Source organism: Cupressus sempervirens, chromosome 2 (genome assembly GCF_028749045.1).
Source record: "Cupressus sempervirens isolate cs-2001-9-10 chromosome 2, ASM2874904v1, whole genome shotgun sequence".
Taxonomy (NCBI): Eukaryota; Viridiplantae; Streptophyta; class Pinopsida; order Cupressales; family Cupressaceae; genus Cupressus; species Cupressus sempervirens.
In genome coordinates this window covers 328881220-328895931 of record NC_143119.1, presented here as the reverse complement: position 1 = coordinate 328895931, position 14712 = coordinate 328881220, and the positions used below count along the sequence as shown (strand labels likewise).

The 14712-nt window shown below is 35.1% G+C and overlaps 1 protein-coding gene across 5 annotated transcripts in view; it reads right to left on the bottom strand.

Annotated features, from left to right (window-relative positions):
- LOC149572432 (carbon-nitrogen hydrolase family protein) overlaps positions 1-14712 on the bottom strand; it is a 263986-nt gene that overhangs the window by 193456 nt on the left and 55818 nt on the right. For all 5 annotated transcript variants that reach the window (XM_089813597.1, XM_089813598.1, XM_089813599.1 and 2 more), the window contains exon 4: positions 11034-11257. In XM_089813597.1, the coding sequence (XP_089669723.1) occupies positions 11034-11257 (224 nt within the window). The remainder of the gene's footprint in view (positions 1-11033; positions 11258-14712) is intronic.

Below are 14712 nucleotides of genomic sequence, written 5' to 3'. Positions count from 1 at the left end.
TGCCTATTAGTGAACTCCCACAGTGGCTATTGAAGAATGATGTAACACATAAAACACCTGCATTATATGTGAAGTATTCAATAGATTCCTTCCTCTACAATAAACTAGCTATTTCATGGTTCGATGCTCTTACTGTTCTCGTCAATACCAATATTTTCACAACCTCTGCTAAATAAAAATCAGCCCCAATTATTCTCCTTATAGGAAACTAAATAGTGGACACAAAACAAAATATAAAATCCACGTCTCTTGCAATGGCAGTCTAAGCAGTCTGGCAAATTCCAAGGTAACATTTTGTTTAATTTTGGCGTTACAAACTCGTGCATGAACTTCAACTGTGATAACATCCTGCTAATGAAGCTTTCAAAGACGGTAATAAAGCAGTATTCTGAAGATGCACAGGGATGACAATTGTAAGTGTAACTCCCCCAATAATTATTCTCATCTAACGAGCCACAATCTGATAACTTAAAGGTGAGTTTGAAATAAATTTTTTTGTTAAGATAGTGAATTATTATTGCATCCAAAAAAACGTCTCATCCCTACCCACAACCAATAGGAACGACAATTTGCATTCTGCTTCAAAAGAATATTCTCTTGAAAGAGTAACGACAAAATGGGAATTCCTTGCAAGTGCAATCAAATTATGCTAAGTTGTTACTTTCAAATGTTTGGCGGTTCCTATTATACCTCACGGCAACACCAAATTCCCTACTCACGGCATGCTAAAATGAAGAGTCGCTCCAAGCAATGAAACATCTATCTAGTGACACTATTGTTTGTTTAAGTGTTCTTTGCCCGTACAGTCTTCAAACACTTTAGATGAACCTTTGCAATTTTTACTTTCGCTTCAATGAATACCAGCAACTACATTCTCATTCACGAAAGGCTTGTCTTAGCTTCAAATATGACTGTGTAAATCTGGAATCCATAATCTTCTGGCATATGCTCCTTGCAACCAATCGTGCATCCTATATTATTAACAGTTGTATAAATGGATTTGGCTCAATTCATATCAATTCAAATTTGTCCACAAACCGACTTCCTATTCTTGATCGGGACTCACAAGTGAGAGCTCAACTCATCACAAATTACCAAGATTCGTTGGGCATTATAGTCTTTAAAAGAAAATCAAATGATATTATATTTCCTTTGTAGGCACCCAGATTGATTAAAACATGACACAAATGTTTTATTCTCCTTAGTGATCATATATCACTAAGAACTGATGATTATATCAGATGCTTCTTACGCTAAGTTATTTCTCTTGGCAATAGAAATAACTTAAATCTTTCAAATGTATCAGCAAACCCGTGCAACTATAGTCATTAGAAATATTTTCCCTTATCTTTGCTTAACAAATGTTAAGCTGGGTCAATTATTAATCATCAGATAGAACTATAAACACTTGCCTTCCACAAATGATAAGCTCTAATTAAACAGAAAACTCCAGATGCCAAGTCGGCCCACCAGTTATATGCGCTCAAACAAACACACATACTCTTTCTGAGCGATTCCTTGTCAGTTTTGAATAAAATATCTATTTCTCCACCCAGATGAAAGCTTTTTCAGAACTCAGGTTCTTAGCCAACCATTAGGAAAATGAAGATCAAATGAATTACTGCTTCTTGAGAATCAAAGCATGTCTTCTTAACAGGATATCTCTATTCTTTGAAGAAGTTCTAACATATCTTAAAAAGTGAGTGACAACATGAAGACAAAAACATTTTCCAATGAGACTAGATCCGTGAAAACTTTGGGATTTGAATTACAATGATGAATCCATGAGGGATGAGTGCTAGAAGTATGGATTAGATACTTATGAAACACATATGATGGCTGGAAATGAACCGGAAAATCTATGTATTTGGATGGAAAGGGCCAAAGTAGGACTTGGAAGGATGGAGTGGATGCATATGCGTATGGGAAAAGGATGAGTTCTTAAAAAGATGCCTTGAGGAATGAAGGCTAGGCGCATGGGAATGCGAGAAAATGATAACTTTTGACTTTAGAAGTGTGACTTGTAGTCAAAAATGGGTTTTCAAAATGCAATTACATGTAAAGTGATTTACATGTAATCATGACTTGATGCAATCATGTAATTAGGTTAGAAAGATGAGGTTACATGTAAGTGGGTTTGGAAAATAGGTTTATATGTAAATGCATATGAAGGATGGAATTACATGTAAATGTGGATGGAAGATGAGATTATATGTAATCGCATGTGGAGAATGAGCTGCAATGTGCTATGGCATGTGATGATGGATGTGGAATGATATGATGCACTTGCATGAAATGGTGGGAGGTAGAGTGAAGTGAAACGTGCTCAAGTTTTTGGGAAAGAACTTGCAACTTCTTCCAAAAGAAGAAAGCCAAGAAAGCAAGCAAACAAACAACGAAAACAAAAACAAAAGAAACACATCCCTTTGGTCTTAGACTCAAACATGCCAAGAGGCAAGTTACTTTAAAGTGCAAATTCGAATTTGGAATTTGGGAAAAATCCAAAAGTATGAAAATGAGAATTTTCATCATTTTTAAAGGAAAAATGCACTATTTATAGCATTTTTATAAACAAGTGAGCAACATAAAGCTAAAACATGCAATAGAATAGCAAGATAAGCACAAATTAATTAGCAAAATGGAAAATGTCCACTTACTTGAAGATTAATGAGCCAAGAATGGAGAAAGAAGCTCCAACTTTGAAAAAATCTCAACACAAACTTTGACCTCTTCAACCTTGCAAAGATGAATTTGAAATGAGCAATGAAGAGCTTTTTTTGATGGATATGCCCAAACATGTGATCTTTAATCACCAATGCATGAATCGGTTTTAGTAAAATGTTCAAGGAAAACCCGTTTTTAGCAAAAACGTGGTCTCTAGAAGCTTAGACATGAATCATTTTCACCCTTTGAATGCAAAAACGTGTTTATCAATAGCAAGGATGTAAATTAAAATGCCAAAAGACCTCCTCTTTAACCAAAAATGTGATCAAAATCAGCAAAAAGAGGACAAAATTGCCTAAATTTGTGGCTTCAAAATGCCATAAAATGCATCACTTTTTGAAAGGAATCCAATGTTTTCGCAAGGAGAATGAATGGAAATGCAAAAATGACCCTTGAGCAAGAGATTTCAAGACATCTCATGAACAAATCTGGGCAATATTACCAAAAACATTGTCTTGGAGGGCATAAGCATGGACGTCTTTTGTTCTTGGAATCAAAACGTAGACTCAAGATGCAAATGCATGGGTTGAGAGTCTAAACGCACTCTTGGAGGGTCAAAGCATGTTTTAAAAATAATTCTTTTGGCTTTCTCATACAAAACGCACTCTCTACAAGTCTTTACATGTTTTAAAAATATGTTTTTGGCTTAAAACACACTCTTGGAGTGCTATTACATATTTTAAAACATGTTTTGTAACATGCCCATGTAAAACGCATTCTCTTAGTGTCATTGCATGTTTGAAAAATATGCAATATGTCTTCAAGATGCAAAATGCACTCTTGGAGGGGCATTACATATTTTAAAAACTTGCAAATACATGTGTTTTAATGCAAAACACATTCTCTAGAAGTCTTTACACATTTTTTAATCTTGCATATGCATAAGCTCACTCTAGGAGGTCCATTGCATATTTTAAGTTAAAGCATTTGCATGCCTTTAGTTCAAAATGCATTCTCTAGGAGTCTTTGCATATTTTACATGCAAATGGGTTAAAAGACATGTTTGCACAACTTAAATAACCTATTAAGCACATGTTTAATAAATTTTTGAAGAAATATCACTTAATTGGGTCATATATAATATTTACGCTGTATAGTTTAATATATAATGTGCAAATATCATTCAAAAAGTAAAATTTACTAAGATGTTTTGAATTAAGACTCAAAAATCAAATTAAACGATATATATAATATAGTTGCTTTAAGTGAAAAATTAAAAAGTAACTTTAAGTGAAAAATTAAAAAGTAAGTCAACATGAAAATATAACATAAAGTGCACTATAATCACTTAAGTGATAAAGTAACTTAAAAACATAACATAAAGTGATTTTAAGATATATATTTCAAAAAGTGAATGTCAACTTTAAAATATAACATGATATTTTAAATCATGCAGTTGCACCTAGAGAGTCCACCTTTTGGACACTAAAATGATCATATCTTTTGATTGCCAACTTTGATTAAGCCCTAAGATAGATTGAATCGAAAGGAAAATCGAAAGTAATGATTTGAGCAAAACCAAAAGACCCAAAGCTAACAAACACACACTCAAAAACGAGAAAAAAGACTTTGAAGGCTTCAAAAATCTAGCATAGGCTCAACAAACAGAAAAACTAAAAAGACTTGACGAAAGCCTCAGTAAAAGGATTCAATAAATCAATTGGGATTGATTGGTTGAGCAATGTTATCCAATTAAATAATAAACTAACTCAAAGAAAAAACAAAACTAAGTTGAAAAAGTTTTGTACTGTTACCTACAATTCGTGTTGACAAAATGTAGGACAACATGATGAATAAATATATCAGTTAGTAAGCAAACTACGAGAAGAAATATGACTAGCTAAGTACCTTTTTACCAATCGTAGCTTAATCGATAAGAAACTCGAAAACGGTTCCAATAAACTACCCAACCCAACTAAGCCAAAGAGCACACAACATCTAAACATAGCAGTTCACCTCTTATCCCACAAGTGGAAATAACATCCAACTATGACAATTACATCCCTTGGGATAATCAACTCGCCTTTGAGCCCACAAGAGGCGAGAATGTCCAACTATGAGATAGAGTTAATGATTAGGAACATCAAACAAATCAGACCAGGCTAATTACAAGCAGACAAAGATACTATTACAGCAGAGATGAATATTTAATTGAGAATATTAGCAAGGTATGGTATGCAGACTTGAAGGATGTCCAGGAAGGATCAATTAATCCAATCAAGTGATCAGCATCAAAGCAGAATAATAAGGCAATCGATCAAGTTAAAGACTTAAACTAGATTGCAGAATTATAACCGATTTAGGCCATTGGTATGATGCATTATGCATGAACTTCGGCTGATTTCATTTGTATTCCGTTTGATAGGAAGTAGGAATGTATGTGTGTAATCTATTACTTCTTCCATAGAGTTTAATTAATGATAATAAAGATTCCTTTAAAGCTTATAGCCAATATGTCCTTCCATTATGGAGGAGAAATGTACATACAAGGAATACAAGTGCATTCGAGTAGTAGTAACCCCAAGTGGCTGGAAGTCCAAATAGTGGGTGTCATCCATGCTCTTAGGCTTGATGGATAGGCTTGAGGTGTCTTGTATGATCTCCCATGGTGCTTCATAATGTGGATAGCTAGATGGGAAAATCCTTAAGGGAATCCAGGTGCACATTATGGTAGAATAAATAATAGACAATCATATCCCCATTTTAAGATAAATTTTTAATAATAATAATTAGATAATACAATGTTATTAAATAAATAATGATAATAAAGTTATATTAAAACTAATACTAAAATATAAAAAATAGGAAATAATTATTTAATCTATATTATCAATGAAATAATATTTAGTAAGATATTTTAAATGATTAGAAAATAATAAAATTTCAATGAGTAAATGAAGAAATAAATTTAAATACAAGAGACAGTACTATAGAAAGTATGTTATCTTTCTAAATAAGATTTAATAATAAATATAAAATAGATAAGTAAATAAATAATATAATATATATTAACTAAATCTAATAAAAAGTCAAGAGATATAATAAAAAGATGTGACTCTTTAACATTAAGGTATGAAAGGGAGGAGAGTTCATTTTAAAGAGTAAGGAAGAGGAGAAGAAGAGAAGAGTTAAAGAATGATTATTAGAAGAGGAATGAGATAAGATACGATAAAGATATTAATGTCCAACAAAAGACCATCAAAAGGTCTATTAGAAGAAAACGAGTGACTTTTTTTCAAATATTTTCAATGATGAAAGGTTATGACTCTTTGAAAGGGTTGTAATTGTGAATGGTTGTAAATGTTCAAAAATATTTTAACTATGAAGAGTTGTGACTTTTCTAAAGGATTTTGATTATGAAAGGTTGTGACTTTTTGATAGTATTGTGATTACGAAGTGTTGCAACTTTTGGTAGTATTGTGATTATGAAGTATTGTGACTTTTCAAAGGATTTTGATTGTTAATTGTTATGACTTTTCCAAAGGATTGTGATTATGATGGTTTGCAACTCTTTGAAAAGGACAACAGATGATAAATAAAATATGAGTGGATTAAAAAACAATTATACCCAAGAGAGTCGAACTACAAAACAATAAGAGTAGAGAAACTAAACTAATATATATCGAATGTTGGGAATTGAAGTAATATATATTCTATGAAGGATTATAAAATGAAAAACTAAAGGGAACAAGTGGTGTGTTCATTTGAGGTGTTTATTTCATTAATAAATATGAATTATTAGGTAGATAAAATTATCAAGATCAAGGACTGAGATGAGAACTTTATAGTTCTCATAGAGATCAAGTAAGAACTTGGTAGAGGGCATTCATTAGAATGTCGAGTTTCTTTTAAAAGAACCCAAAGATTAGAGGACATTCTTGATTGAATGTCAGGATTCTGAATTGGAACCCAGAGAGACATTTGTAGAGAATATCTTAGAGACAATATATATTGTAGTAATTAATCATATACATATGTTAGAGACTACAGACTTGGTTAGAAGTGGGATCTCTACCACGTAGTGATTATTAATGAGTATGTTCATTAACAGAGATCCCAAAGGCCTCAAGGAGACATTATTTATATGATGGTTGCCCAACCGAGATTTATTCTCACTAGAGGGTTGAGTAAACCTAAGAAGGATTCTTCCTAAGCTGGATTATGAGGGGTTATAAAGGGTAGTACTTAGTTAATAGCTAATTATTAATCATTACTAACATGTTGTAGGATCTTAATTTCATAATTTTATATATATATATATATATATATAATATTATCATGTACTAACAATCTACTGCAGGTTCTAGTGTTTGTTCCTTAAACCAGAAGTGGGGACATCACTGACATGCATAGTACATAGGTTCCATTCAAGTTGACCAACCCCGAGCGGGGTTGGGAGGTCGAATGGCAAGTGTCTTTCCATGCACCTTGGATTGATGGAAAGAAATAAGCTTGAGACGCCTTATATGATTTTCCAAGAAACTCCAACCGTGAAATTAGATACATTATATGCCTAAGTTAATGTTCCTAACCCTAGTAGGAAAGATTTGTGCTTTGATTGAGATAATGTTTCTAGTAGGAAAGGTATATTTTATGGATATGCTTTAATGATTACCTAACATAATTGGATGGTCTCAACTAGGATCCATTTCTTGTTTTACTCGGAATTTTAATTTAAGCAAAAACTAGGGCATGAGAAAAGGGGACATTATAGGACCTTAAGAAGTTGGTGGTGATTTGAGTAATGCTACTAATGCTTTTAAGCATTTATCTTTTGATTGCCAATATGTTTTCTCTCTATGGGCTACCTTTTTGGGCAGCTTATTCGTTGACATTATAAGCATAATGTCCCCTTTTGTGGATGCCCTGGGTTTTGCCCAAGAAATCACAATGCCAAGGATGAAATAGAATTAGAGATACCATTTATCACTTAAATTGTTAAACAAGATAGATTCTAGTTAAGATCCTACAATCATGTTAGGCAATCATCAAGAAATGCTATACACATTAGGCAATCATTAAGAAATGCTATACACAATATATATTATTACTACTAGGGTAAGAGAACACAGTATATATTATTACTACTAGGGTAAGAGAACACATATTCATTATCAACTTAGTTGTGTGCAATATCTAAAATTTATTTTTAAGGTTCAATCATAACAGCTCAAATAAGGGAATGGGAAAGGGTTCCTGAAGTGACTCTCTATCCTAGGCTTAAGTGCAGCTATACATCTCCCCTGGCCTCGTGTGGTCTTTTGTCATCTATCCTTTATGAGGTGGCATCCCAAGTGAGGCACTTGTAACTGTTCTTCCTATTCGTGCCACCTTATAACCATCTATGATTGACAATTGAATCCATTGCACTAATCAACCATTGTTGAGGTTGGTGGGAAAGTCACAGTAGGGTATCCAAAGTGTCCTTCCCTTCTAAGCCCAAGGTTGGTGCACTCCTTGCACCCCCTTGGCCTCATGGGGCTAACCATCACCACCATGAGGTCGCAGGGTTAAAAGCAGACCTCATAAACAATTTATCCCTCCTTGTTCTTTCCTAAACTCATCATTGGCTGCAGCAAATTGACAAACAGATCGGAAATCTAGTCAATCAACATATTTGCCAATATCAATTTATTCGAGATTATTTGTCAAATACATTATTAGTATTAAACATATATTATAGCCCATGAATCAAACAATACATGACACATACATATTTATGCATATCACAATTTAGCTATTATGCTACAGCCTGCAATAAACAATGATGTAATGATCTGATTGCTTATATATGTGATAAGGATCGATCTTCTCTTATAGGTGCTGCTGCTTGATCTATCTATTCTTCTTTTATCTATGTCTGACTAAATCTCTTCCCCCACCGTGGCTATCCTACTTATATCCCATTACTTTTCTGAACCTTTGGGATAGCTGTCACTTTAAAGAGGTCATGTCCCTTGACCCAAATGGATCACCCCCTCCTATGGCGGAGATATGACAGTAAGGATAGTTTTAACTATCTGAAATTCTTGTTGGGTATGTTAAAGTCATTTTCTAGCAAACTTAATCCTTTCTGGCTAGTTTTGGCAAATGATTGTTTTTGGTTTATGTGGAAAAAAAAGAAACAAAGGTTTTCAAGATGAAACAAGGTTCTTTACTATATTCAATATTTACCAGGGACACACTCCTGACCCAAAACCCCGAAGTACCCGGTGTGGGGATGTCCCCTTGATGGGTACTTGGAGTACCAAAGCACACCTGCCGCCACTCAAGTGTTGCCGCACTACGGCTACACCCACTGCTTGGGTACTTGGGTGCTTTGGGACGTCATGGCTGTTTGGGTACTTGGGTGCTCCATCCACTCTATTAAGAAGTAAAAACTTACCTCTAATTAGGTGCTTGGGTGCTTGGGCACTTCATCCACCATGTTAAGAGGAAAAGACTTACCTCTAAGACAGCAGAGAAGTTGGTTGTTGTACACAATGTCTTGCATATCGTAGATTACAAGACACATGTACAAAGAGAGCCTAGCAGCACAATGTGATGTAGAGCAAGAGGATCCATCTCATATTGATGAGGATGAGATTTGAGAAGAAACAGATGCAGTGTCGGTTGGTGTTCCATTTGCGGAACTTGAGCATGAGGAGTCAAGTAGTTCTAGTGATGAGGACTTTGGCTGGGGGATGATTAGAGGCTTCCCGTGACTACATTTTGTCATTTTGACATGATTTTGTACTCATTTTGATATTGATCATGATTCATATCATGCGTGATGCTACTCATTATAATCATCTTTATCATTATGTAATAATTGATATTTGATACAACTAACACAAATCCTATTCGCTGATAATTTGTATTTCTATTTGAATCTTGATTTATGAATGTCACTATTGGGTATGTACTATGTTGCTATGTTGAATGTTCAATAGTTCTGGTTCGTGTTGCAATTTAGCTATTTGCAAGTATTTAAATTTAGTATGTTATACTGATACATAATTTCATAACTAGCATTTCATGTTCTACATGTACAGCATGCAGCAACCCTTCCCCCCAACCACCCCCTCACCACCATCCCTCTGCTGTCCCCAAATTGAGGCCCTTTTTGTCCCATCCCAGAAACTTGTCCTGGTGTCTCCCCATCCCAACATCTCCCCTTGCCAGTGTTACACTGATATTTACCAAGTTGCAGTAAATTCTAGTTCATGTTTCCTGAAAAGCTCTTTATGGTATTGTGTGTTGCTAAGGGTTGAGTATTAATAATGGACATTCCTATCTGTGCGAATTTATCAGTTTTCAGAAGTGCAGGTTTAGGCACATAAGATAGTTGTTTCAGCAGTAATTGTGCTGGAAGTTTTGATGTTTGTAGAGGTTTGTTTTTTGAAACAGAGCAGGTCATGCTATTCCTTTCAAGGGTATGGTCTCAGATTTCAAGCTTGAACATACTTTTGAAATAATCAGTCTTGAACCCACTAATTTTGTGAAAGAAATCTCTAGTAATGAAGGACTTTCTTATACAACAGCAAGCAGAATGCAAGCTTTGTTGGCAGAAAATTTGGCATCTTAGTTGGAGGCTCGCATTGTAAATGTGAGGAGTTATGTAATAATTTCATATAATTTCCCAATGGATTGTAGAAAGGCCTTGAAGAGCTCATCCGTAGGCCTACATAAAGTTTTCAAAATGTGGGTGCAGGTTTTATACAATGGTAATTCTAGTAGCAGTTTGAATTGTTGTCTACGTGAGTCCTCTGTACACATGGAGAAAATTATGTCAAGCTGTATCTACGTTTATAGAGAACATGAGGATAGTTTTATAGGATGGATACCTCGAATTATCCAAACTTGTCATTATGCCAATGCAGGTTAAGTTTGCAAATGTTTCAGCGGTCTGTTTAGAATGCTATCTTGGAGCCTGGGGTTTAAATTATTGATAGTATGGACACAACTTATGCAGTTCCTGGTCATCTGTAGTTAGTGAGGTGCTCTAATTTAATTTCATCTGGGAATTGTTTAACTTTTGCTGTGCTTGAAATGCATGATGCATTTTTATTTTTTCCATGCTTGTAACATTTTAACTTTCACAACTGGAACCCCCAAACAGAACCCACAACTAAATCGTTGTAAAAAAATGATTATGCAATCAAAAATAATAGATGCAACACCTAGTATCTCATAGAAAAGCTTGTCATTGTGCAAACACAAATATTTTAAAATAGCATAAGAACGGGCTGATAAGAGTTATCAACATTTTCATTTGTAATAACCAATTCATAACAAGAAAATTGGCGCTTAGATAAAAACATTAATACCATAGTAAAGACGACCTCCATCACAGCCCTGTTGATTACTGTATATATATACACCTCCAGATTTACAAGTTGCACTTTGAATCAGCTCTAGACGTGTATTCAGCTTTCTCAATTGGTGATGACTTCCACTTCCATTTGTAAATACTTCAATGCCACTCAATGCAAGACCAATATGAGGGGAGTCTGGTGTGAAAAGTTCTTCGCAAGTTTCAGCAGCAATTTTCCTGAGAATGGCATTATCATGACCATTAGATGTCATTTGCAGAAAGCCTAATGATACAACCATAGACAACCAAGCCCAAAATAACTCACTGTTAAAAAATTAGGCAAGATTAGACAATACAAGTACATTCAAATACAGTTTGAACAGATGTTAGGAAACAAGAAAAAGGTAACAAATTCAAACTGGACGTGAATTAGGATAATCATATCAATAAATAAATAGGAAGTAAACTGATTTCAAAATACCAACTATTAATGCTAAAGGATATTATCTTTAGGCAGTGAAACAATTTAAAAAGGTTAATAAAGACCTACAAAGTACACCTACCAGGAATAAGTGGTTTCAAAATCTGACAATAATTACAGACTATTTAATACAAGTGCAGAAGGATACCTCTAGAAAACTTTTATATCACTGTTACAAGACAGCTAGCTGGTGCGACTTTTAGATAAACTCTCTTGAATGGCCAAAGCATTATTCCTCAGTTTTCTTTGCCAATAGCATCCACAGATAGTGATGTTTGAAATGCTGCTCTTGTTTTACGGGATGAGTGAATTTGGGAACATGGGGACACAATTACAGGGACACCAAGGGAACGGCTATTTATTAACTTTAATGAAATAAAAGCAGGTAAAAGAATTTAAGAAAAATGTTTCAAATGTGCAATTGTTGTTGGTCCCTCATTTTCTGTTTGGATTACATAAAAATGCACCAACCTCATTGTAAGAGAATATTTTAAGGCAGTGGTGGTGGACGAGGAGGAAATAAAGCAAACTTGGATTAGGGCAGTTTTTTCTATCATCATTGCTAGGTGGACTAATAGTAGACACTGCCCACTCATAAATATTGAATTCACATGTTCAAAAAGTTCTTACTTTCCTAGAGCTTTTGACTGTTCAAGGAAGAAAAATGAAAAATTCCAATTTCACATTGGGAAGGATACCATAGTGGAAAGTGACTGATGCAGCCTATGTAAGTTAGTTGACTTGATGGTGGAGAGTGCTTACATGCATATTTTCCAAAGTACCATGAGGATGCATCTCCCTGTCAAAACTCCCTACTTTCAAGATACAGATGTCTCCAGGACAGGGGAGACGCAGACATCTCCGAGACGGGGGGTATATAGATGTCTCCAAGACCAGGAAGCAAACATCACTGAGGAATAAGATTGAGCTGCTGTGAGTGCAAGGGGGGCGAGAAGGAGCAAGAAGAGGAGATTCTATATCAACTTAGTGGAATTTTTCAAGCTTAAGGTAGGTTTCTACAACTGTTCTTTCAAAAAAAACTTTTATGCGAATTTCATTTCCGAAACCTCATTTTCTAAATTTCTATGGCTGCAAATGCATATTCAATGTTCATATATTCATTTCAATGTTCATTGTTCAGTTTTGAATTTCATGTCATTAAATTCACATCAAAATTCAAATATTTTTATTCAAAATTGTTACACTAGGCTGAAACTAGGCATTTATAGAACTATAACTAAGTTTAATGGTAATTGTTCATTTTTCTAATTTTTTTTCATAGTCATCAAGATTCAACATCAGAATTTAAATTTTAGTTTCATAAATGTCAAATTAGGCTGAAACTAGGCACTTATGGAATTCAAATTGTTTACTGCAGTGTTATAATGAGCTCTCATGAAATGAGTGGAGATGATAAGACTCATAGTGACTCTACTAAATTTAATTATGCACCTACAGCTGAGGGGGGTGATGATAAGACTAAGCCTGCACTTAAAGCCCAGACTAGTTCCATGGAAAGTGCAGCAACTAGTATAGATTGCCCCTCCCCAATAGTGGCAGGATATGCTAGGGGTCTGTTTGATTGAAAGTCTCCTCTCAGACAATTTGTAAGAAAATTACCAGGCAAGCCAGGAGACATCTAGCGGCGTAAGGAAGTGGAAATGGATATTTTTGTGATCTAGAATGGTATGGTGGCATTATTAGAAATAATACACAGCTTTTTGTTTATTCGACAAAAAGGTGTGGATACATGTTCTTTTTTGGCGAAAGCGGAAAACTTCAGATACAGATTTCAGATAAACAAGTTATGGGGTGTTCCTAATGACAAAGCAGCTACATCTATGCTTATTACTTAGTCTCATAGGACACATGTTCCACAGAGTTCTAGTCATACTTTGCGGACAAGAGTAGTACTGGTGCCAAGCTCCTTTTCTAGTGCCCATGCAAGAGCTGGCAAGGGGAAACACAAATTGCAAAGGACTCCATAACTGATTTGTTCAAGTGTGCAGCTGAAGGGTGACATAGATGATGCCAGTGCAAAGTTCTAGGCTAATGGCATCCCATTTCATGAAACTTGATATCCTTATTATAAGGAGATGATGTTGATAGTAGTATGGGGAGGACCGTCATATGTGCCACCTGGTAAGCTAAAATTGAGGAGCACGACCTTGGATAAGATCTAACCAAGATCACTATCTTAGTAGAGAAAATGAGAAAATGTTGGGTGAAGAATGGATGCAGTATAGTCATGGGTAGGGGAAGGACATTAGCCATCATCTAGTCATCAATATCATGGTTACATGTACAGAGAAACCATACTTTATTTAGAACAAAGCATCACAATGATAATGATTTTCAATGACAGGTCTTCAAGGATGCTACCGAGGAGGTTGAGCCACAAAATGTGGTCCCAGAAATGCCAAATGTGGCACATGTGGGCAACACTGCTGGGAAATATGTCGAGACAGCTTACAGACATATTTGTTGGACCATGTTGTGTGCATGCCATGAATAATGCACTCAAGGACATGGGGAAGATTGAGTGGATCGGAGAAGTGGATCGATGATGCTAGAGATGTGACAAGTTTATCTCCAATCACCACACTTCACATTCACACTTCAGGAGCTTCTTTTAAAATCTTGAAATCTATTGAGACCAAATATGCTTCCTATTTCTTTCTCTTGGACAAAATAATTGAGTTGCAAGTGTCATTGCAGACCATGATTATGACAATAGAATGGAATCAATGGGACGAGTCCAAGACAGAGCAGGGGAGGAGGGTGGAGGATAAAGTGAATAATGATGAGCTTTAAAGTGATACAAAAAATATAGTCTTCAACATTGCTCTGATTTTCCACCTCATTAGATATGAGGATGCAAATGCACCTAATCTTGGAGAGTTGTATTAGTGCATTGATCCTATGCTTACCAAGATGGCAATTGTTGTGGGAGAGGACCCCATATTAGCATTCTAAGATGAGCACATTTAGCCAATCATGATGAATAGGGTGAATAACTAAGAGGGGGGCAAATTATTTATTCCTACACACTTTATAAAATTTTGCTCTAACGGTAGACTCATAAATAAGAGCAATAACAACTTTTGATCTATTAGTTAAGCACATTAAAAATTCACAGTAGATGTAAACATGAAAGTGCCCAAACACCAACACATAGAACACCAAGATTTACATAGAAACCCAAACTGGA